General features: G+C 37.7%; 1 protein-coding gene across 4 annotated transcripts; it reads left to right on the top strand.

Annotated features, from left to right (window-relative positions):
• The first annotated feature begins 672 nt into the window (after nt 1-672).
• Nucleotides 673-18,865, top strand: LRRCC1 (leucine rich repeat and coiled-coil centrosomal protein 1). Of its 4 annotated transcripts, none has more exons than XM_015855888.3 (19): nt 673-765; nt 899-1,104; nt 1,458-1,523; nt 2,418-2,585; nt 3,353-3,522; nt 3,642-3,842; nt 4,637-4,839; nt 5,905-6,082; nt 6,334-6,482; nt 7,451-7,655; nt 10,587-10,726; nt 12,078-12,279; nt 12,512-12,697; nt 13,725-13,899; nt 14,975-15,138; nt 15,689-15,885; nt 16,079-16,216; nt 17,592-17,727; nt 18,547-18,865. In XM_015855888.3, exons 1-19 carry the CDS (start codon nt 707-709, stop codon nt 18,667-18,669), a joined length of 3,066 nt encoding a protein of 1,021 aa, XP_015711374.2. In that variant the 5' UTR covers nt 673-706; the 3' UTR covers nt 18,670-18,865. The 4 variants fall into 4 exon arrangements, 3 of the variants coding, with proteins under 3 accessions (XP_015711374.2, XP_015711373.2, XP_085395534.1); XM_015855887.3 differs by having other exon boundaries at nt 3,639-3,842; XR_014943331.1 differs by lacking the exon at nt 18,547-18,865 and having other exon boundaries at nt 3,639-3,842; nt 16,079-16,285; nt 17,592-17,718.
• Nucleotides 18,866-21,852: the final 2,987 nt, after the last annotated feature.

The following is a 21,852-nucleotide window of genomic DNA, read 5'->3' as shown; positions in this document are numbered from 1 at the left end:
CCCTGCAAAACTGAGATCATCTCCCCTATGAGGAGAGACTTAGGGAACTGGGTCTGTTTAGCCTTGAAAAAAGAAGGCTGAGAGGGGACTTGATTCAGGTTTATAAATACCTGAGGTGTGGGAGCCATAGTGGTGAGGCTGGTCTCTTTTCAGTAGTGCGTGGGGATAGGACTAGGGGTAATGGGATGAAAGTACAGCATAGGAAGTTCCGTATGAATGTGCGGAAGAACTTCTTTACAGTGAGGGTGACGGAGCACTGGAACAGGCTGCCCAGGGAGGTGGTGGAGTCTCCTTCTCTGGAGATATTTAAGACCCGCCTGGACGCCTACCTGTGTGACGTGGTGTAGGGAGCCTGCTTTGGCAGGGGGGTTGGACTCGATGATCTCTAGAGGTCCCTTCCAACCCCTACAATTCTGTGATTCTGTGATTCTATACAGACTGGAGGATGAGTGGCTGGAACGCAGCCTTGCAGAAAGGGATCTAGGGGCTCTGGCTGACAGCAAGTTGAATGTGAGCCAGCAGTGCGCCCTGGAAGCCAGAAGGCTCAACTGTACTCTGTGGTGCCCCAAGCCCAGCACTGCGGCGGGAGGCGGTGTGAAGGCGGTGTGAAGGCGGCGGGCGGTGCTTGCTGCTTTACGGCAGGACTGTCGCAACTCGCGGAGCGTCGCCGTTGAGAGCGGAGGGAAGTTTGAAGCGGGGCGGCGTGATGGCGGGGCAGGGCGGCGAGCCCGGGGAGCTCAGCCTCGTGGATCAGGGCTTGAGGAGGTGAGCAGCGTTCCTCGAGGGCGGGTGGGCCGTGAGGGAGCAAAGGAGAGGAGCTGGGCTGGGCTGGGCTGGGCTGGGCTGGGCTGGGGCCGCCGCTCCCCTGCCTGCTGATGGCGGTGCCTCTCCCCCTCAGCTTGCAGGAGGTCTCGTTGAGCTCGGACCTGCACACGCTCAACATGCAGCGCAACCGCATCGCCAGGATCGAAGGGCTCGACCACCTCCGGAACTTGCAGCATTTGGACTTGTCGTCCAACCAAATCCGCCGCATGGAGGGGCTGAGTGCCCTGCACAGCCTGCGCAGCCTGAACCTGTCCCGCAACCTGATAACGGCAGTGGAGGGTCTGCAATGCTCATTTCTGCCCGATTCTGAACGAATGAAGCTTTATAAGTTAAAACTTCCTTCTGGAAGTATGCCTGTCCTGAGGTCATACTGAGTCAAAACAAACTGCTGGCCATATTATATACATTTTAAAACATGCAGCATGTGATCTCTTTATACTTTGTCACTACGAGGTGCTGTAATTCGGAAGAAGAAAGTGTGATTATGGCTTTTTATTGCTTTGTTTTCTAATCATGGTTGATTATAGTTTGTAGCTGTGATTTTAGAAGGGATACGTAATGTGCAAGTCTCGATTTCACAAAGCAGAGCGTTCTGCAAACCTTACTGTCTTTATTTCCCTCACTTTGTTTAGGACTGGAGAAGCTCTTTAATTTAACTACACTGAATTTGTCGTTTAATCATATACACGATCTCTCTGGTAAGTGACTTTGACATGGCTAGAGCAATAACAAGCATTTGCCTCACTTCAATAAAAGAAATTAAAAGTGTTTTCTGAGGTTTCTGTCAGCTTGGACAATTGACTGTTAGTGCTGCTTAAAGGTGGCAGCTGCTGCTGCTCTTAGCTGTTAATTTTTTCCATCATGTTGTGAACTGGAATTCATTCTTCTACAGAAATATTTGGCAATGCTGAGCTTTACCTCTGTGAGCTTGGCCATGTAACTAATGATCTAGAGCTGCTGGTATTTAGCTGTATGGGAATGGGGATGAACATTCAGCAACACAGGCACTACAGGCAGAGAGTGAGTTCATATGACTGTACCTAAGGGCCCTGATCTGAGTTGGTGAGGTGCTGGAACAGGCTGTCTAGAGAGACTGTAGATCCCCATCCCTGGACGTGTTCAAGGCCAGGTTGGATGGGGCCCTGGGCAGCCTGATCTAGTACTAGATATGGAGGTTGGTGGCCATGCATGTGGCCGGGGGGGTGGGAACATGATAATTCTTGACGTCCCTTCCAACCCAAGCCATTCTATGATCTAGAACAATGAACTTTTCTTTATGAAAAGGACTAGGCTATGTTTTTCTCATTTGTCTGTGCTGTAATAATCTGACTGAAGTGAATCTGGAAGCTCAGTAATTGCAGCTACTAACGTGATGAACAAATGTCATTTTGATTACTTCATGTTCTTTACTTGAATCTTAAGTATAGTGGATGAAATGGATGGAGAAAGGGGAGCTTTTTCCTATAACAAAAGTTTTTACATCATTTTCAATTATGATGATTTGTTGACTGAACATTTTTCAGCAGTATGGCATTGATCCATACAGAATCACTGCAGGAAACACTGTTTTGTATTTTCTCTTAAATTTTCAGGACTTCAATGTCTTCATGGAACCCATCATAAAATTAGCTGTATTGACCTTCACAGCAACTGCATAAACAATATTAACCATTTACTTCAGTGCGCAAAGGGCCTGCAATGCTTGACCAATTTGACACTGGAAAAAAATGGAAACACCAATCCAGTTTGTTATGCAGCAGGTATGTATGTTATGCAGCAGGTATGTATGTTATGCCAGGTAGATAATTTGTTCTTTGTTGATCAGTAATTTTCCTTACACTGTTGGCTGGGTTCTGAAGCTTGCAAATTCATTCACAAACTGGCCACCCTTTAGAAATCTATATTCTGACAAAATGAATTTGTTTTCCGTAGTGAAATGTTTTATTTTCTCTGAGTATGTTCTCAAAGTTGTAAATTTTGTTTGCATTTGTAAGGTTCAACTTTTCACATGTTATTTTAGGTTAAGGCAGGAGATGGACAAAGAGTGAATTGCAGCAAGAGGAAGATCAGTAATAAGCACTATTAGCCTTTCCTCTACCCACAGCATCAGTAAGCAGTGACAGACAGACTGTGAGATACTACTTGTAAGATGCTGATTACATTAGCATTTTCATTCAGCAAAAAAGGACGAAATTATCCATGTCCTTTCAGAACTTTCTTTTCATTATATTTGTCTTTACTTCCAGCAGCTATTTTGTTGCGTTGGGTCTGTATTAAAAACTTGTCTTTGCAACTGCCGCATGCTAACGATGGTGGGGAGATCCCAGTGTAGACTAGAACAATGCAGGCAGCTTCCTAGCTCATTTATGTTGGTATGTTTTCTGTTGGGGACCCTTACTAGCAGGGAGTGGCAGGACACTTTATAACTCACTGTTTTTACAGTGAATATTTGCTTTTTTTGTTCTTTTTCTGTTTGTTTATTTGTTTGTTTTTTGGAGATTAATTTAAATTTGGTCTTTTCCTTAAGGTTATAGAGAAACTGTACTTCAGGCATTGCCCCAGCTGGCAGTTCTAGATGGAAGAAATATTCATGGTGAACTGGTAGAATCAGCAGAAGGAAACTGTTCGAATTTGCAGTGTTTAGAAGACATTTTGAACTGTTTAGTTTCATCTGGGTCCCCTTCATCCAAAGATCAGGTGCCATAGTTTGTGTATATTGGTTTTAAATTTAAGAGATTTTGTTTGGTTCGTTTTGTTTTTTTGTAATGCATGTAACTCATAAATGTTACAGAGCTTACTTTTTGTTTTGATAGAAGGCCTTACCATTGGTGACACCGCATATCGACCAAGCGTTAGCTTATTTTCGGCAGCGTACGAAAATGCCAGTACAAAGTTCTGTCAGTTCCTCTACAGAGCATGTTTCATCTTCTGAGCCCGAGAAATCCATACTCGATAAAATACAGAGTGAGATGAGGATTCAAAAATTAGAAGATCAAATTTCACAGATACTGCAGAAGGTGATTTATTTTTCTATGATTGCACAAGAAGTTTTGTTTGTAAAACAAGTTCCTTTTGATTCTGCAGAAGTTCACTATGAATGATACAGAGCTTATACAGGTACATGTGTTCTGACTTCACAGTAATGTGTATTTAGTAGTTTTTAAAAACTAAGGAGATGAAAAAAACGCTTTTAAACTGCTGATTCCACTTTGATTCATGAAAGTTTCATATTGACTGAAAACCACAGCATATATGGCTTGAAGGACAATCTGATGGTATATTAGATAGCAAATTGTTTTCTGATTGTTTGGTTTTTACTCTAAAGCCATCCATATATGTCATTGAACCAGAGCAAAATATGAAGTGCAGCAGAGTTGGTGGAAGTTGGTTTTGCTAGCTAGTAGGTTAGGTTGCTCTGATATGTTTGTCAGGTATGTTTCTCACTGTTTTAATAACCATTTATTGTGTACCTTGGAAACATGCAATGTTTTTAAGTGCTGTATGTTTTACTTTTTGCAACAATCTTTACTCTGTGCCTGATTAATTTATTTTTTTTTTAGTAAACTTCAGATCCTTCAGAAAGTTACAGTTATTTATTCTCAAGCATGTGGTTCTATTTTGCTTATATTATCTTTAATATGCTAAATTATTTTAGCAAGGAGGGAAAGGGGTAGCTTGGAAGCTGCTGTTTACTTCTCTATGAAAAACATATTGTAAGTCTTAAATTCCCAAAGATAGTACTTTGATAAATGCTAGAAATGTGCTAATTAGAACTATGAGATACACAGACAGAACTTCAATCTTTTCTTAGGTGTCTAATGCCTCGAGAATGGAGGCCCCTCCAAATGTTCTAAAAGCTAAGAGAGACACAGATCCAACTTCTGAGAGTGAACATGAGACTGAGAAGGAGGGCAGCAAAAAGGCTGTGAAAAGAAGCAAGATCCCTACTTACCATAGAACTACTTCATCTGCTAGACGTCACTTGAATCACCCTAAGACCAAGATAACTGGCAGGTTGTATCCACGTTCGTCATATAAATAAAAATAATTAAGCTGAATGTTGTTGGAATAAACCTAGTTTGTATTGAAGCATTTTATGAATGTGGTAGATTGACTGAACTTGAGCTAATGCTCTAAAAATTACAAACTACTGTGGCTTTATAACAAAACTATTATTAGCAAAGCAGCTGTCAAATTTCTGGTGTTTTTTCTTGGATGTTGGATCAGTGGGAAAAAAATGACATACTTGTCAGATGACCCTGCTGATAATGCTTAATATATAAGCCCTCTTTTTTCTTACATAAACTCCTTGCTTCCTCGTTTTTCTTTTATGTGCCTTGCATTATGAAACGGTATCCTTATAAAATACAGAAAACCTTAAATAATATACAGATAACTTCTTGAAGTTTATTCATCAATTGCACAGCCATTTACCTGTATGAACATCTGCTGCATTTAGGTGAAAAAGAAATTGAACTGAAGACTCCAAAAAAGAAAAACCTTCTGAATTGTAGCAGCACACTTATACATCTTTCTATTAAACTATACAGACAGAATTTTTCATTATAATAATGCATCACTGTATGAGTCAAATTTAAAATAAAAAAGATATCTAAAAAGATATGAAAACAGCTGTCAAGAATATAGCTGTTCTTTGTGCTGACACTGAGGCTGCTGTATCAATGAGTCTGAATATACAGTAAATATATCATCATTTACCCCACACTTCCGATAAATTAAACCATTAGATTTGTTAACCACTGCAGCTCTACAGCTACTCTGCTTCTCTAAAATTTTCATATCTATCTGGTCAAAAGATGTTTTTCTAATAGCAATACAAGTACCACGTTTTTACAGCTGAAGATTTGAATTTAGCTGTTTGCTTCTAGACCTGCTTACAGATTATTTCAGATTATTTTCTAGGTGGCTTTGAATTCTGTACAATTCAACTTCTGTGCTTTTATAAGACAAGACTTTACAGTTCTTTATCTGAATCCTCAGTGTTTCTTTTGGTGGCATTTGAAAAAGTGTTTAAACTCTGCATGTTCTCAAATACCTGTTGTTTTTCTTCCATTGAAGGGAAGAGAAGAGTTCCTCAAAGCGTTCCCATCAGAGGAACTCTCATCTCAATTCATCATCAGATACTCCCGATTTGGAAGTAGTGGGAAGAAGAGCTGATGTATTAGTTGGAAGACAGAGCAATATGGAAAAATTGGATGAAATGAATTCAAATGTGACACAGGAACCCACATACCGAGTATGTTCTGCAACATTTTGAGTATGACTTCCCCTGGAGTCAAGTGTGACAGGATAAAAAATAGTTATGTACAGTGTCAACTGAAAGAGAATGTTGTTTTTTTCTCTTATGGGAGGTTTTGGTATGGTCACATAACTGTGGATTTGATAAAGACCAAGTAATCTTTTTCTACAATTATGAATATCTTTCTTCATTTTTGGCTACGTTTTAATATTACCACATAAGTTGATGGTTACTGCATTCTTGTTTAGGCACTGATTCAGGAACTTGATCAGGAAAAGGAAAGAAGGTGGAAAGCAGAACAAGCAGAGAAGAAATTAGTAGAGCATGTCAAAGAGTTACAGAAACATGCAAAAGAAGAAAAGAATATTCAGAGTATGGCTGTATACACTACAGAGAGGTAGGCAAATGGATTCTGTAGTATATTTTCCTTTTTTTTTTTTTGTTATTTCAATTTGTAGGCTAAGGAAATGAGAATAGTTTTAAAAGCGTGCTTGGAAAATCACACATCAGAAAGTACTGCTTGAACTTCTCTCAATATTAGTGAAATTCCTTTCTACGCTCTGCTGAAATCCCATATAGGGCAATACTTAATGGGTTGTCACTGCTTGCTTGAAAAGACATAAGGAGACAGGAATATCTGTCAGTGCTTAGTACCCTATTCTTCCTCTTCATATCTCAGAACAGTATCAGTGTGCCACTTAAGTCTGGTTCTAGCCCTTTGCTTTGAGAGCAATCACTATTTTGATTGTTCTTTCTCTTTGAGCTGAGACACTAGTAACTATACCTTGTGTCATGTCATGCTTCCAGTTCCTAAGCTTTTTTTCCACTTGTCCATATAGTTGGCTTTTTTCCTGTGTGAACAAAGATGTTTCTGGCAGGCCTGAGTTGGGCAATAGGCAATATGTTGTACAGGTCTGACATAGCATATCTTTGCATAGACTGCCATCCAAATCCTTGCAAGCTGCTTTTTGTTTTCCATAAGTTCTCCCTTCTTACGTGGTTGTTGACGAGTAACACTTTGTTTGGAAATGTGTTCTATTTGACCTTCTTGATTGCATATTGATACTATAGGTACAATTTACATATAAAGCAAAATTATGTTTGGAATGTATTTTCTTTTGTAGACTTATCTATGAGGTCATATTTAGCCTTTTGCTTTTAAAATAAAATAAAATATAGTGCAGTGCGTAGCTTTGGTAATCATTAAACAGTTTTGCATGACAATGTTGCACATAACACAGTTCACCAAGGAAACAAAAGATGCAGTGCTACAACCCTTACTAAATAAATGTCTATTTCTTAATGTAATTGGCATGACTAAATTCAAAACCTCTTATTATACAACTACATTATATTCCTTCTCAGGTTAAAGGAAATGATATTGAAAGAGAGAGACATTAAAGTAAGATTGCAAGCAGATGTCCAACAGTTGAAAGATGAAACTGAAAGACTTACTAATGAATTAAATCAAGCAAAAAATAAAGAAGCAGAGCATCAGAAGGCTATGCAAGCTTTAGAAGAAGCATTATCCAAGATGGAAACACAGAGATTGCAGCAGCGAGCAATAGAGGTAAATATTTTTTCATGACTGAATAATATGGTGGCAACAGGATGGTCACTATAGTCTTAAGTGTGAATAAAGTCTAGACTTTAGAGTCTAGTGGTTTTGTTTAACTTTTAAGTGGAGACTTTCTTAACAACCAGAACAAAATGGTAGTTGTTAAGAACTTATTGTAGAGCTCCTGTTTGGTTGTGGCTTTCTTAGGGTTTTTGTTTTGGTTTTGATTATAAAGCTGGAGGTAATGATGTTGAAGTATCAGAGGACTTTATTTAGCATACAAATAGAGAAGGTGCTGAAACAAATGCTGCCACTATTTCAGGGGAGTCCTCATTGCACTCTACAACTTCCTGAAGGGAGGTTGTGGTGAAGAGGGGTTTGACCTCCTCTGCCGTGCAACAAACAGGACCTGAGGAAATGACCACAAGTTGTATCAGATGAGGTTTAGACTGGACATAAGAAGGAACTTTTTCTCTCAGAGAGTGGTCAGGCACTGGAATGGCTGCCCAGGGAGGTGGTGGAATCACCATCCCTGGCAGTGTTCAAGAGGCATCTGGATAGGGAGCTAGGAGATATGATTTGGTGGTTTTTCTGTAGGTATGGTAAAGGGAGGACGATTGGACTAGATGATCTTGTAGGTCCTTACCAACCTTGTGATTCTATGATTCTATGAAGTTTTTATTTTTCCTGTAATTAGACCTTGGAAGTATCCTCCCTCTTGGTAATAGTATCATCACCTGCAAAAGTTTTTATTAGGGAAAGGTCATTTTTCCTGTCTTTGATGTCCTGTCAACAAATACTAATAGTTGTGTTTCAAAGAATAGTTGTAATTGTCTAGAAACAAAATGATCATTTTTAATTCTTAATTTGCCTTTGATTTATTTTATAAATTCTTAAGATTAATGAATTCTCGAATACTCTGTAGAGCTTTCTTATAGTACAGATTGACAGTGAGATTCCCATTAAGGAGACCTTTACTGCCAACAGTGGTAAATGGTCATACCTCTATGCAGTCACAGTGTAAGGATTTCAGTAAACATGACTAAATTATTTAAAGGCTTTGAGTGTCTGTGCATCTAAATTTGTACTATTTTATTCTGGCACTTCTTAAATTTTCAAGTGTTTTAACTTGAATATTTCTTTAAAATTCATTTTAGAGGGGAAATTGCCTCATTTTATCAACAAAACAGCAGGGATGCAGTGAAATGTATTTGTGTCTTCTCAAGATGAGGCTTAGAATATAAAACACGGAGACTTAACTTCATATGCGAGCCTTACAGTAGCATTTATACAACTGAAGTTATCATATGTATTTTAAATAATTCCATCATTGTCAAATTGAAGCTTATAACAGGCAGTTGCACTTACTCATTATTCTTAAGAGATATGGCAGAAGTTAGAATTCTGATGGATTAAAAAAAAACATATTATTTCCAGTGTTTACTATGTAGCTTTCCTTAATTACTGTTTCTCATCCTTCAGTAACAAGCCAAGGGGAGCCTTGTGAAGGAATTCAGAATAATTTTGTTTCTATTTGCTTTCTTTGTTTTGTGGAGGTTGAATTTTCTGTTTGTTTCTGATGAGACCTGGAAATCAGCTTGTCTTCATTGCATTCTATTTCTACACTTAGTTACTTATAAAATCGTAGAATCACAGAATGGCCCGGGTTGGAAGGGACCTCCAGGATCATGAAGCTCCAACCCCTCTGCCACAGGCAGGACCACCAACCACAACATTTAATATTAGACCCAGGGCCCCATCCAAACTGATCTCGAACACCTCCAGGGATGGGTGGCATCCACAGTCTCTCTGTGCAGCCTGTGCCAGCACCTCACCACTCTCACAGTAAAGAACTTAAATAAACTTACATAATTGATGCACAAACTAATCTTGAGTAGTCCATTAACCATTCACACCTTTGATACTCTGAAAAGCGAGGTGATTAGAATTTTGTTAGTACTGAATTTAGAGAGATATGCTAAGTCCATTGCTTTGCTCAGGAAAGATGTGGATAAGTCATTAACACTCACCACTCAAGTACATGGGGACTGAGATGAATACTGCAAGTGATTATGAGATGTGAGAGTGTTACCATTAACATCACCTGCTATTTCTGGTTCATTTTCTAACCTGCAGCCTTCTGAAGTGTCCTGATTGTGAATTACTATTTCACAAGTAATAAAATCTTTTTTTATGATTATATATATATATATATATATACACACACATACATATATATACATGTATATATGTATGCATGTATATAATTTGGCTTGCTATGTCAGTAAAGACAATTCCGCATCTAAAAGTTTTCAGATTATAAAATGGAATTCTTCATGAATGCTTCATGGAAAGAGTGGAGTATGCCATCTGCTGTTCATAATGTGTTTTTTGTTGTGAAATCACTAGAGAGAAACTCTGTTCAGCAACTTTAAGATGTAAGATGCAGATTTTTGTACTTGGATTGTGTAAAAATAATTAGAGATAGCAAATACATCATCTAAAATGTTTTGCTTGAAACCAGTACTGGTGTTAGAATATGAGAGTTGATAACTGAGGAAATCATTCTACTAATATTCCTGTCCTATTTATGCAGGACAATTTCTACTTCTATATAAATTAAGTAAATGTCCTTTATTCTTGGTGAAAGCTTGTTGCTTTTTTGTTTTGTGGTGAGTTAATGCTTAAATTTAAACATTTAGTGTTAAATTCCTGCAACTGTAAGATTATAACAACTTTAAAAAATCCTTTTTATTGGCTAGGTAGCATTATAAAGTTCCATAGAACTTTATGAAAAAATCTGCTCTGCTGTGGAGCATGATTTAAACATAATGGCTTGTATATAAAACTGTCAGTAAAGCATCTTTTATATTTTGGTACAAGTCATGAAGATAGGTAAGAGTTTAAGAATCTTGTCCCTCTTGTTTTTATGATTATATACAGATGAAACAGGTGCAAGAAGCAGAGCTTAAAGCATCAGCAAATGAAAGAGAATTACAGTTACTTCGAGTATCTCTTCGACAGCAGAGGGAGAAGGTAAAACAACTGCATGAACTTCTTATATTAAGAGAACGAGAACAAAGGTAGGTATGAGATCTTTATTAACTTGCTGTGAAAATAAAGTAGAATATGTTAGTATTGCAAACATGTTTTGAATGTGTTCTGCCAGGTGTGGGTGGCTGAGAGGTATTCTCTGTAAAATATGTAGATGTCTTCCCACACATTTTTGGTCTCATTTAAGATTGTCTTCATAGCTTTTAGACTCCTGATTTGCAAGTCCTTGTAGGCAAATGTTCTTGTCTTTCTTTCCATACATTCGTGTTTTATTATATGTGTGAACTTAACATTATTTTACTGTCTTTAATTGTGAAATAATCAGGTAAACCTGAAGTCACATTTGAATCATTGACAGAAAGGTTGGCTTGTGTGTGTGTGTGTGTGTATACATATACATATATATATACATACACATATATATCTGTGTATGTCTGTGTACTTCAGTAATACAAAGTGATCCCCCAGGTGGTTAGCTTCCGTAGCATCTTGCATTAGGTTATTAGTTTGGGTTGGTGGTTTGATTGGCTGTTTTTCCCTGTCCTCTCAGAAATGTACTTATTTATTTATTTATTTATTGGGAATACTTGAACACAAGTTCTATATTATTGAGCTAATACAGTCAAATAAATGTACATGTAAAACAGACAGTTGTTTTTGGTATGGTACTATGTGAGGAAGCTTAATGATAAAATAAGCTGATAACTTAGCTTCGAGCATGAATATATTCAAATACCAAAATAACTGCAGGTTAAGATGGGAAGAATCTGATAGCTGTGTTTTGAGAACGTTACATTATTCTGTTAAAAATCCCCAGAAGATGTAATGTAAAAAATGGCAGGCAGATTTTGTTCTTTAAAGTAGAATAGTCTTAAAGTATGTTCTGTTTCATCTTTGTCCTATGAATGTGGCACCATCCTATATGGAGGCGTATCCTGGAGCTCTTCACAGCCTCATGGCAGTTGCTTTTCAGGTTTGGGATTTAAGTGGGAAGAACAATTATTGGGTAGGGAAAGGGAAGAAAAAGAGAGTTGTCTGGCTATACAATGGCTTTCCTAATTCCCTTCTCTTCCTTATCTTTGTGATTCTTTGTTACCAGGAAAGCAAACAAACATTAACAGCAAAAGAATAATGGAAAATTTCTATAAATGTTTGAATTGAAAATTAAGCCTATTCCTTTCTCTGGATGTTTTAGTGGTGGTCAGCACACTTTTCCCCATCCCAGGGCCACAGTCATGGAAGACTGAAGCCTTTTAGTCAAACTAAGGAATTAATTCCATTCATTACCTGATTCATTGTCCTTTTTAAGAAATATTAAGGAAATCAGCTGAAGTAGCGTTGGCAGATACTGTAGTTCTTGTACATGTTTGGTAACTCCAGGAAAGAACTTGAAACCCGAGTTGCTTTACATGGACCAGAGTTTCAAGCAGCTGTGTCAAAAGAAGTGGCTAAAGAGGAGCAGAGGCATGAGCAGCGTGTTAAAGACTTTCAGGAGAAAATTAATATGTTAAACCAGAAGTATACGGAGTTAGAAGATGAATTTCGTTTAGCTTTAACGATGGAGGCAAAAAGGTTTAAAGAGGTAAGAGAACATTTAATCTAAAACTAGACAGAATTGTGCTTTTAAATGGGTTGTGTTCCTTTCATTCTTATAGTGTTTGTTCCAAGGACTCATCTGAAAATGCTGGTAGTTGCTGCTACTTTCAAATATAAATTATTAAAAATTAGGAGATATAAAAAAAGGAGATATCTTTTTAGCGTTTACCCTTTTTTTCAAAGGAGAACATTTTTCAAGAGTTCTTATGAAATTGTAGGTCCAAGAGGATTTTGAAAATGTTTCTGCTGATCTAGCTGAACATCAGCAGTCCCTCTTTCAGTTTCAACAAAAGGAAAAAGAGATGACAGTTCTGATCCAAGACCTCACAAGCATAGTGAAAGAACAGAAAGCAAAGATTGCAGAATTAGTAAAATCAAATCAAGAAACCACAGCAAACCTGAAGGTACTTCTTTCAAAATATTTCAACTATGTACTATTTGGATTGTGGGTTTTTTTGGTGGTTTTTTTTTTTTTTGTTTGTTTGTTTATTTTAATATTTTATCCAAAATGTAACCATTCCATATTGGGTAAATTCACTGAAAGTTGTGTATTTCCTTTTGCATTAAGGCAGAGTAACCCACATCAGCTTTTATTCTTGTATCTCCTCCTTATTCCTTACAAATGCTATGCTGTGTATACTGCAAAATCCAGTCATTCTTGCCTTCAGAGAAAGTGCACTCTTTGCCTTGTGAGCACTAGTGGCTATTATGATCAAGTGGTTGCTCTGAAATTATGGTTTATAATTCAACAGCTAAAAAACTGGCTAGTCACTGCACATGAAGTAAAAATGAAACTGCAAGTAGTCAAGTGTTGTTCAGCAGCTTTTTAACATAATCCAGTCCACGTGGATTGATTGAGATCCAGTGGATATCATATTTATCCAACCCCTGCAAAGCGGTTTTTAATCTTGTTATACATCGTTGGTGTGGTATCCAAACAAAACAGGATTCTGCAAATGACTGATGTTGCTTAAAAACTAAAATACAAAAAAAATAGCTATATTAAACAACTTTAATATGTAAAACAATAAATTGTGTAATCACAGATAAGTCTTGATCATGGGAAGTGGAAATTGAAAGCATCACAACTTCTGTCTGTTCTAATCTTTTGTTTATTCTCTTGTTTCTGGCATGTACAATTCAAAACAAGTTTTTGTAATGGTATTAATCAAAGTTGGCTATTTAGAAAACAGCTTTATAAATGGTTTGGGGGAATTTAAGTATTTCTACTTGAAGCGAACATCTGTGTCTTGTTACTGGGGAGATGAGCAATTTTTTTAATCAGGTGGAAGCTTCTATGCAAGCAGAATATTCCTCAGTTTATTGATATACAGCAAATGAAACTTTGACTTTCCTGGCTAGTTACCATTGATTTGAGATTCTGAATACTTGTTTTAAAGGATCTTTATTTTCCCATGTTCATTCACACAGAGTCGAACTGAAGAACTTGAAACTGTGATTGAGCAGGACAAAGAGAAGGCGGGTCAAGTGGAACTTCTGAAAAAGGAAAATGGAAAACTTATTTCTCAGCTAACTGCTCAAGAATCTGTAATTGATGGATTAAAAATGGAAAGAAAAATATGGGGACAGGAGTTGGCACAACAGGGTAAAACACATACATTATATATACATTATATATATATATAATATTATATAATATATGCATTATATATATTATATATATTGCAGTAAAACTGCTGATATCCAATATTATACTTTCCAAGTAAACATCCCAACAAACCTGTAATTATGACAAGATCTCTCAATGTCTTGTTGATTTACTCAGTTGTAAAGATGGTATGGAAATATGCTACTTCTGTAGTATGCCGGCCATTTATAGGAACTTTAACAGCAGTTGTGAGAGTTAGATTATTCTGCATGCCCAAAATGTCAAAATGCCATAATAATGCTATATTGTGGAATCATAGAATGGCTTGGGTTGAAAAGGACCACAGTGTTCATGTAGTTTCAACCCCCTGCTATGTGCAGGTTCGCCAACCACCAGACCAGGCTGCCCAGAGCCATATCCAGCCTGGCCTTGAATGACTCCAGGGATGGGACATCCACAGCCTCCTTGGGCAACCTGTTCCAGTGCATCACCACCCTTGCACTTGGCCTTGTTGAACCTCATTAGGATCACACAGGCTCACTTCTCCAGCCTGTCCAGGTCCTTCTGGATGGATTACCTTCCAATATATCAATTGCACAGCTCAGCCTGGTGTCATCTGCAAACTTGCTGAGGGTGCACTCGATGCCATCATCTATATAATTGATAAAGAAGCTATGAAAAGAACTTTTTGTAGTGTCTTGTAATGCTGCATGTTTGTCAACTAAGTCCACTGTGGAAATTTTACTGATATATCAGTAATGCATTAAATATTGGGTAAAAAACACTTTGGCTTTTTTTTCTACTGATTCACATGACTCAGCACCATTTGGTAGTTTCTTCTGAGACTGATTGAGTCTATAAGAATTACTGCTCTTTTTTTTTTTTGAGTTTTCCTGGGATAAAATACTGGCCTTCAGTTCTGCCCTTCTTTGTAAGTTTTTCTTACAGATTGCAGTGTTTATAGTGGGCTAAATGATGACGTTTGTTTAAGATTGTTGTTTCCTCACCTCTGACATCCTGAAGTTACCTGTAAATTAATGACTGTAGTATATGAATGTCCTGTACTGTCTAGGAGCTCACCTTTCTCAAGATCGAGGAAAACTGGAGGCAAAAATTGAGGTTTTAACAAACGAGGTGGAAACTTTAAAGAAGCAGAGGGATCAGGACAGTGATGCTATACGAATTAAAAACAAAATAGTGGACGATCAGACAGAAACAATTAGGAGATTAAAAGAAGTAAGTTGAATGTGTTACAGTTTGGTTTTATGTAAAATCAAGACTTGTAATGACAGTTATGGTAACAGCTCTGATGGAGACGTGGCTCTGCACTCCCAGTTTTACTAATTCAGAAAGTGCAGGCAAGCTGTCCACAGCAACTGATTTCATTGAGAGCAGAAGAGAGCCTTGTTTCAACTGAGATGTTTATTTGAATCCCTCGTTGAATTATACTTGTGTAAAGAGAATTTTTGCCTTTGCCCCACTCAGTTATTCTTGATAATGATTTTGAGAGAGAAAAGCTAGGATAGTGTAATTCTTCAGTTCACTGTAATAGCACAAGTTCATTGTACCCCCATTAGTACCTATTCTGCTTTTGTCAATCAGTATTTTAACAATCCAGCTACTATACCTTGTTCAGTTTATTCTGTTCCATCTCAGTCAGAGACTTAAGAGTTACTAAGTCAGTGTGCTTTTATTCTCTTTAGCATAGACTAAACATATTTATAAGGGTAACAACAAAGTTAAAATAGAGTATATTTTTTCTATTCTTAAATATTTTTTTCTACAGAGCTTACAAGAAAGAGATAAACAAATCAGAAAACAGCATGAAGAAAATAAGCTTTTTCAAGTACAGTTGGATGAAAAAGCCACTGAATTTGAAGAGCTTATGGAAAAGCTAGAAAGGCAAAATGAGAGAAAAGAGCAATTAAAGCAGCGTTTAGAAGAAAAAGAAGTAGAACTTGGTGACATCAGGAGAGCACACAGGTGATGGATACAATGGGCAATAATAACTCTTTGCGATCCCAATTGTTTACAGCTGTTCCATGAAGTTGTCTTTTTATCTTAGAGAGTGCTTTCTTGCAGTTAAAACTTACAGAAATGTGGAAAACTGGGAACATTAAAGCTTTTTCTGTCCTCCTAAGAAGTGGAATGATAAATACATACATTTTATTTTCAGTGCGCTGAAGAAGAAGTGGCAAGGTAAAGATGAACTATTAAGCCAGCTGGAGGTACAAGTTAAACAGATGAAGGAGAGCTTTGATATGAAGGAGAAGAAGCTGATCGAAGAGAGAAATAAAAGCCTTCAAGCTCAGAGGTGAAATTAATATGTTATTTTGTGAGCTGCACAAACAGACAAAAATGTTACAGTGACAGAATGCTTTTGGTGAGTTATTAGTGATTCCATTTTCAGGAAACTGAGTAGAAGTAATTCTTGCTCTACAAGCAACTTTACTACACAAGCCCAGTATTTAGTTGCAGTGTTTATCCTTTATACTTTTAAGCTGTACTCCAGTTCTCTGAAAATAATTTGAGCCTGCTCCCAGGTACGCTTCTCCACTGCAGTGCTTTTGGTTCTCTTCTCTGAGGAAGTTTGACATCAGGCTTTCGTGTTAGGGACTTGTCTGTAGTCATCAGTGTGCTGTCTAGAGTAACGTAGTAAAGATGCTTATAAACATGGGGCAGTCTCACAGTCTCTAAGTGGCATTTCTTTGAGGATGAGCACGTCAACTTTCTTTTTCATTATCAGGATACATAGAGCTGTTTATTTACTAAGATCAAGCCAAGCAACTGTGGCTGGCACTTGAGTATAGGGGAGAGGCCACAGTACTTTACTGATGTCTGTCAGAGTTATGTAAATACTTTGAGCAAATACCTAGAAAAACTGAAGTGGGATCCACAGTACTTATCACGACCTAGGGTAAATGTTAACAATAATAATAAATATTTAAGTCTGTGGCTGGGTGCTTGTAAGTAATCTCTCGCTCTTCTCCCACACAAATGATAAAAGGTTTTCAATTTCTTTTGTTTTTTCTCTTGTACTGTCAATATTTTTGAGCTACTACTAGTAAATATATGGAGAGAAATATTCATACCCCAGAAAATGATCATAGACTAAGATGACGCTCAGTTATCTTATAGACATATGGCACTTCAGAGACATAGGGTAGATCGCTGCTGCTGTGATGAACTTTAATGTATCATGCCCTTAAATGCAGAATTTGTTTGAGAATCAGATAAATGCTTCAATTCTGTGAAGCAGGCTCTCTTGTTTGTGTGGAACATAGACCTGGAGGCAGTCTGCAGGATCACATAATCTATTTGCCTTCTCAGAAAGAATAAGTATGATAAGCCAATGTTTGAAAACATACGGAGCTCTGAGCCATGTTAACATTGGCAAGTCTGAATCTTTTTTATTTTTTTCTAATGATTAAATGTTTCAGCTAAGAGTGATTAAATGCTTCTGCTAAGAAGAATGCCAGAAGCCCTAAATATGGTGCATAAAACTAGAAGGTGTGCTTGAGAAAGCAAAATCTCTTCTGAAGCTAAATATTGAAATAACTGTCTTTGTGCTTGTGTTGTTAAAACCTCATCAAAGGCATCTTATTAAAGGATTAGGCAAAGCAAAATGTTTTATATTTTTGTTTCTTTGGAAGAATGTAATTTATTTTTTTTATTATTATTATTTTTAGGATTGCTACGGAGAAGCTTCGTGAAATGGATGACGCTTTCAGAAAACAACTTGAGTCAGTATTGGCAGCTCATGAGGCTGAAATAGTGCAGCTGGCAAATGAGAAGGAAAAACAAATTGAAGCAGCAAATGAAAAAGTAATTTTGATACCCAATTAATATGTTTATTTTATTTGAATTTTTATTCTACAGCTACTCCAGCAGTGATACTTAAAATCACTGATTTCTATCAGTCTGGCTGATTACTTGATGGGAACAGCCCTAATGTGGTATTCCATCTTTGCAAAGTAAGAAAATAACTAGAGCTGTAGTGTCGTGAGGTTCATGGAGTGAAGCAAATAAAGTTGCACATGATACAGCTGTTACTAGCTGACACCTTCCCATTATTCGTGCCGGTGTAGATAAGGAATGTTTATTATACCAGACATTCCATTCAACTCTCATATGTCTACATTAGCGGTACGTTCTTGCCATGTATTGCGTTCTGTCTTGCTGTGACAGTCTTTTTTTTCCTATGTAGTAAATATTCTAGTTTTTACATTAATAGCAATCTCCTACTAATTAATACTACTTTTTTTTTTTTCTATTTTAATTAAAATTCTGCTACTGCAAATTCTGTTCACCATCAAAACTGTAATATGCGTTTCAATATCTGATACCTTCTAACATGGACTTCGTTTTTTCTGATTTAGAAGTTGTTTGTCCTGTCACATCTATTTGTGGCAGTTTAGCTCCTTGAGGAAGTATTTATTTTGGATTATCACTACCGTCAAAAAAATCTTTTCCATAGTATAAAGTTTAAAACATAAATTCTGTTTATTTACCAATTTAAACATGCAACTCCTATATATTTTATCAGAGTTAAAAACTGGCAAGAGTGTATGTTTGTTGGCAGTGTTAAGGAAAGGTTAGATCTGCATTTGTTTATTTGATTATTTGATCTGTATTTGCTTTCAGGTTTACTATGTTGAAGAAGAAATGCGTCAGCTTCTGCAAGAAACAGCCAACAATAAAAAAGCCATGGAGGATAAAATAAGACGGCTTACGTATGTGCTGAGTGACATTCAGCAAGATCTGTGAAGCTTTATGTCTTACGTTTCAGAGTTGTTCTTTATGAATGTATACACTAAAAAGAGTATTAATTTAAACAAATATGCTACAGTGCACTTTTCCTCCTGTTTGATTTGAAGTGCTTCTAGAGAATAAATTTTGTGTAGAATTTTGAAGGTTTTTATAATGTAAAAACAGTATTTTTACAATAAATATTTATTTCTAACCCTTGGTTGTTTTTGACTCTTCTGTCAAATTTGGATCAAAAACAAATTTGTTGATTGAAAGCACCACACGAGTTGAGACATGAGTGTTTGGGTAAGAGAGAATGTTAAAGCAAAGAATGTTTACTAAGTGTGAGAATACAAAAATGTGTGAAGACAAACTTAAAGGTTTCCTGTGTTGTGGTACAGATTCTTGTAATGAGCAATCAAAGAACTTCACCTGAAAATGTTTGTAATCTGCACTTACCGCAGCAAATGGCTTCTCACCAGGCTGTTGAAAAATAGCAGATAATAAGCCTTAAGACAGAACAATCATACTAACGTATGTATGATAGAAATTTCATCTCCACTCTACTGATGCATTTATTTCATTTGTCTGTTCTGATTCCACTGAACCTAATCTAAAGTGCTTAATACTGTGTTATTAATTATAATAGTATTCTTTCTTGGTACACCAGATGGAGCTATTTCTTCCCATCTTACAACTCGTAACAGCTAAAGCAGACTCCTGTAGCGCAAATGACAACCGACTCATCTAACCTGACTTTAACATCACTTTGTTCTGCATCCCAAAATGAGTGCTCTAATATGGAATAGTGGCATAGGTAATTTTGTATGAGTAGTAGCGCTAATAGAAGGCCACAGGGCTTTGGTTAACTGTGCAAGGCCTGTTGGGCTTGTTAGCAACTTGTTATGAGAACTTGTGTGAACCATAAGCTAACACAAGCTGCTTCTTGTGGGTGAAGCTTTAACATCGAATGGAGGCAAAGGCCGTGGAAATATAAGCACAAGCTGAAAGCAGAGGCTGCAGCACCGCCACTGCTGAATGCTCTGAAAACACCACACTGAGAGCTGGGAAAGCACTTTTTTTCATTACAAAGTTAAGCTGCAGCAAAGAAAAATAATGGAAGGGCTGGGAATTGCTTAGAAATTGTGCTGTCTTATAAATTAAGGAGATCCCATGTGTGTGGGATGGGACAGAAAAGACCTGCTTCAGTTCTGGTTCCCAGCACTGACACCAAGGAGGAGCAGAGCCATCAGCGCCAGCCATGGGGCATCCCCTCTGGTACTGTGCTCTCCTAACTAACGTATGGATGTAATGATAGGCTTGTTAAGGACTGACTGCTTTGAAGCAGCTTGATAATATGTAAAAACGAATATATACTGGTAGCGACTAGTAAGGTGCAAGATTTAGCTTCAAGCACATGTCTGTCAGTCTAGTAAATTTTGTTGTAAAGTTTAAGATTTGGTTCGTTTATCGATCAATATTTATTTATCAATTATTTATAGTTTATCAGTCCGACACTATCACAGCAGCCTTCTTGATTGCCTGACAGAAATATCTCAACACCACCAATGTGCAGATGAAAATATCCTCTCAAGGTGACCTTGTGCTCTGCACACTTCTTCCTTCAGAGGCCACGTCATAATCTGGAAAACTGTTCTGTAACATTCACATGGGTGTCACACCAAAAGGTTGTGGTTTCTGCAGCAATTCAGAATGTTCCTCTGTTGTGTTTACCAAGTGTTTCTTTGGGCACTTTTCTAACTCTTTGACCAAGCTGCATTCTGATGGTATGACTGAATGCTTGGAATGCAGTGGCAGGGTAGCACACCTTCCTTGTAACCACGTTCCATTTATTAATGTCAGCCCAGGTTTTTCCTCCAAGTTTTTCATGCTGAAACCACTTCCTGATTTTGTCACAGGGAGTTGCTACTGTTTTTTACCATGGGTTCTTATTGTTCCTTGCTCTTGGCTTGGAAATCTCATACCGTAGCACCTGGGCACATACCTGCAGTGGCTTTATTTGTATTGTTTGCTTTTCACGTGTCTGATTCCTGCCTCAGGCATTATTTCCTTCTTTATACCTGCATAGATTTCTTAGAGTTACTTAAAAGTTAATTCCTGCAGTAGAAATAGGCCTCAAGGTGATAAATTGATCACAAAGGTAGTGCAGATCAAAACTGTGCAGAATGGGAAACATTCAGCCTGAAACTACTGGGATGCATAAAACAGATGAATAAAGAAGAATCTAATTGAAATATGAACTCTGGGAGTTGTCATCTGCATGACATGTTTTCAGGCATTAATCACATGCATTTAAAACTGATAACGTTTTTAGATATTCTTTGTTTTCACTTCCAGATAAAATAACAGATTTTCTTTAAATCAACATCAAAATGCAATAGGGAGGGAAATTCTGGTGCTGACTGAGAGCAGGAGGGATGTGAGATAGAGACAGCATGCACTTGCTCACCTAGAAAGGCCTTCTATTTTATTACGATGGCCCACAGTGTCAGAGGCAGATGTTGCTGATATGGCAGTAGAGGTTGAACCTTCCTGCCAATATTCTGCTCCATTCTATTGCCCTGTGGCAGATGACAACAGGGGGGCACTCCAACACAATTCTGTCTGACATGGAAGTGTAGATGAAGCAAAGCTGTGTCACTGAATTCCTCCACACAGGAAAAAAAATGGCACCCATTGAATTCAATGCTTGTTGATTGCTGCTGGAAGATGAACAGTGGCTGTGAGCAGGGTGGGTGCTGAATTTCACAGAATCACAGAATTGTAGGGGTTGGAAGGGACCTCTAGAGATCATTGAGTCCAACCCCCCTGCCAAAGCATGTTCCCTACACCATGTCACACAAGTAGGCAACCGGCCGGGTCTTAAATATCTCCAGAGAAGGAGACTCCACCACCTCCCTGGGCAGCCTGTTCCAGTGCTCCGTCACCCTCACTGTAAAGAAGTTCTTCCGCACATTCGTGTGGAACTTCCTATGCTGTAGTTTCATCCCATTACCCCTAGTCCTATCCCCACGCACTACTGAAAAGAGACCAGCCTCACCACTATGGCTCCCACACCTCAGGTATTTATAAACCTGGATCAAGTCCCCTCTCAGCCTTCTTTTCTCAAGGCTAAACAGACCCAGTTCCCTAAGTCTCTCCTCATAGGGGAGATGCTCCAGGCCCTTCACCATCTTAGTG

Source organism: Coturnix japonica, chromosome 2 (assembly GCF_054131305.1).
Source record: "Coturnix japonica strain WE chromosome 2, WE-NBRP24, whole genome shotgun sequence".
NCBI lineage: Eukaryota > Metazoa > Chordata > Aves > Galliformes > Phasianidae > Coturnix > Coturnix japonica.
Note: the sequence above shows the minus strand (reverse complement) of the source record. Positions and strands in the feature narration are given on the sequence as shown.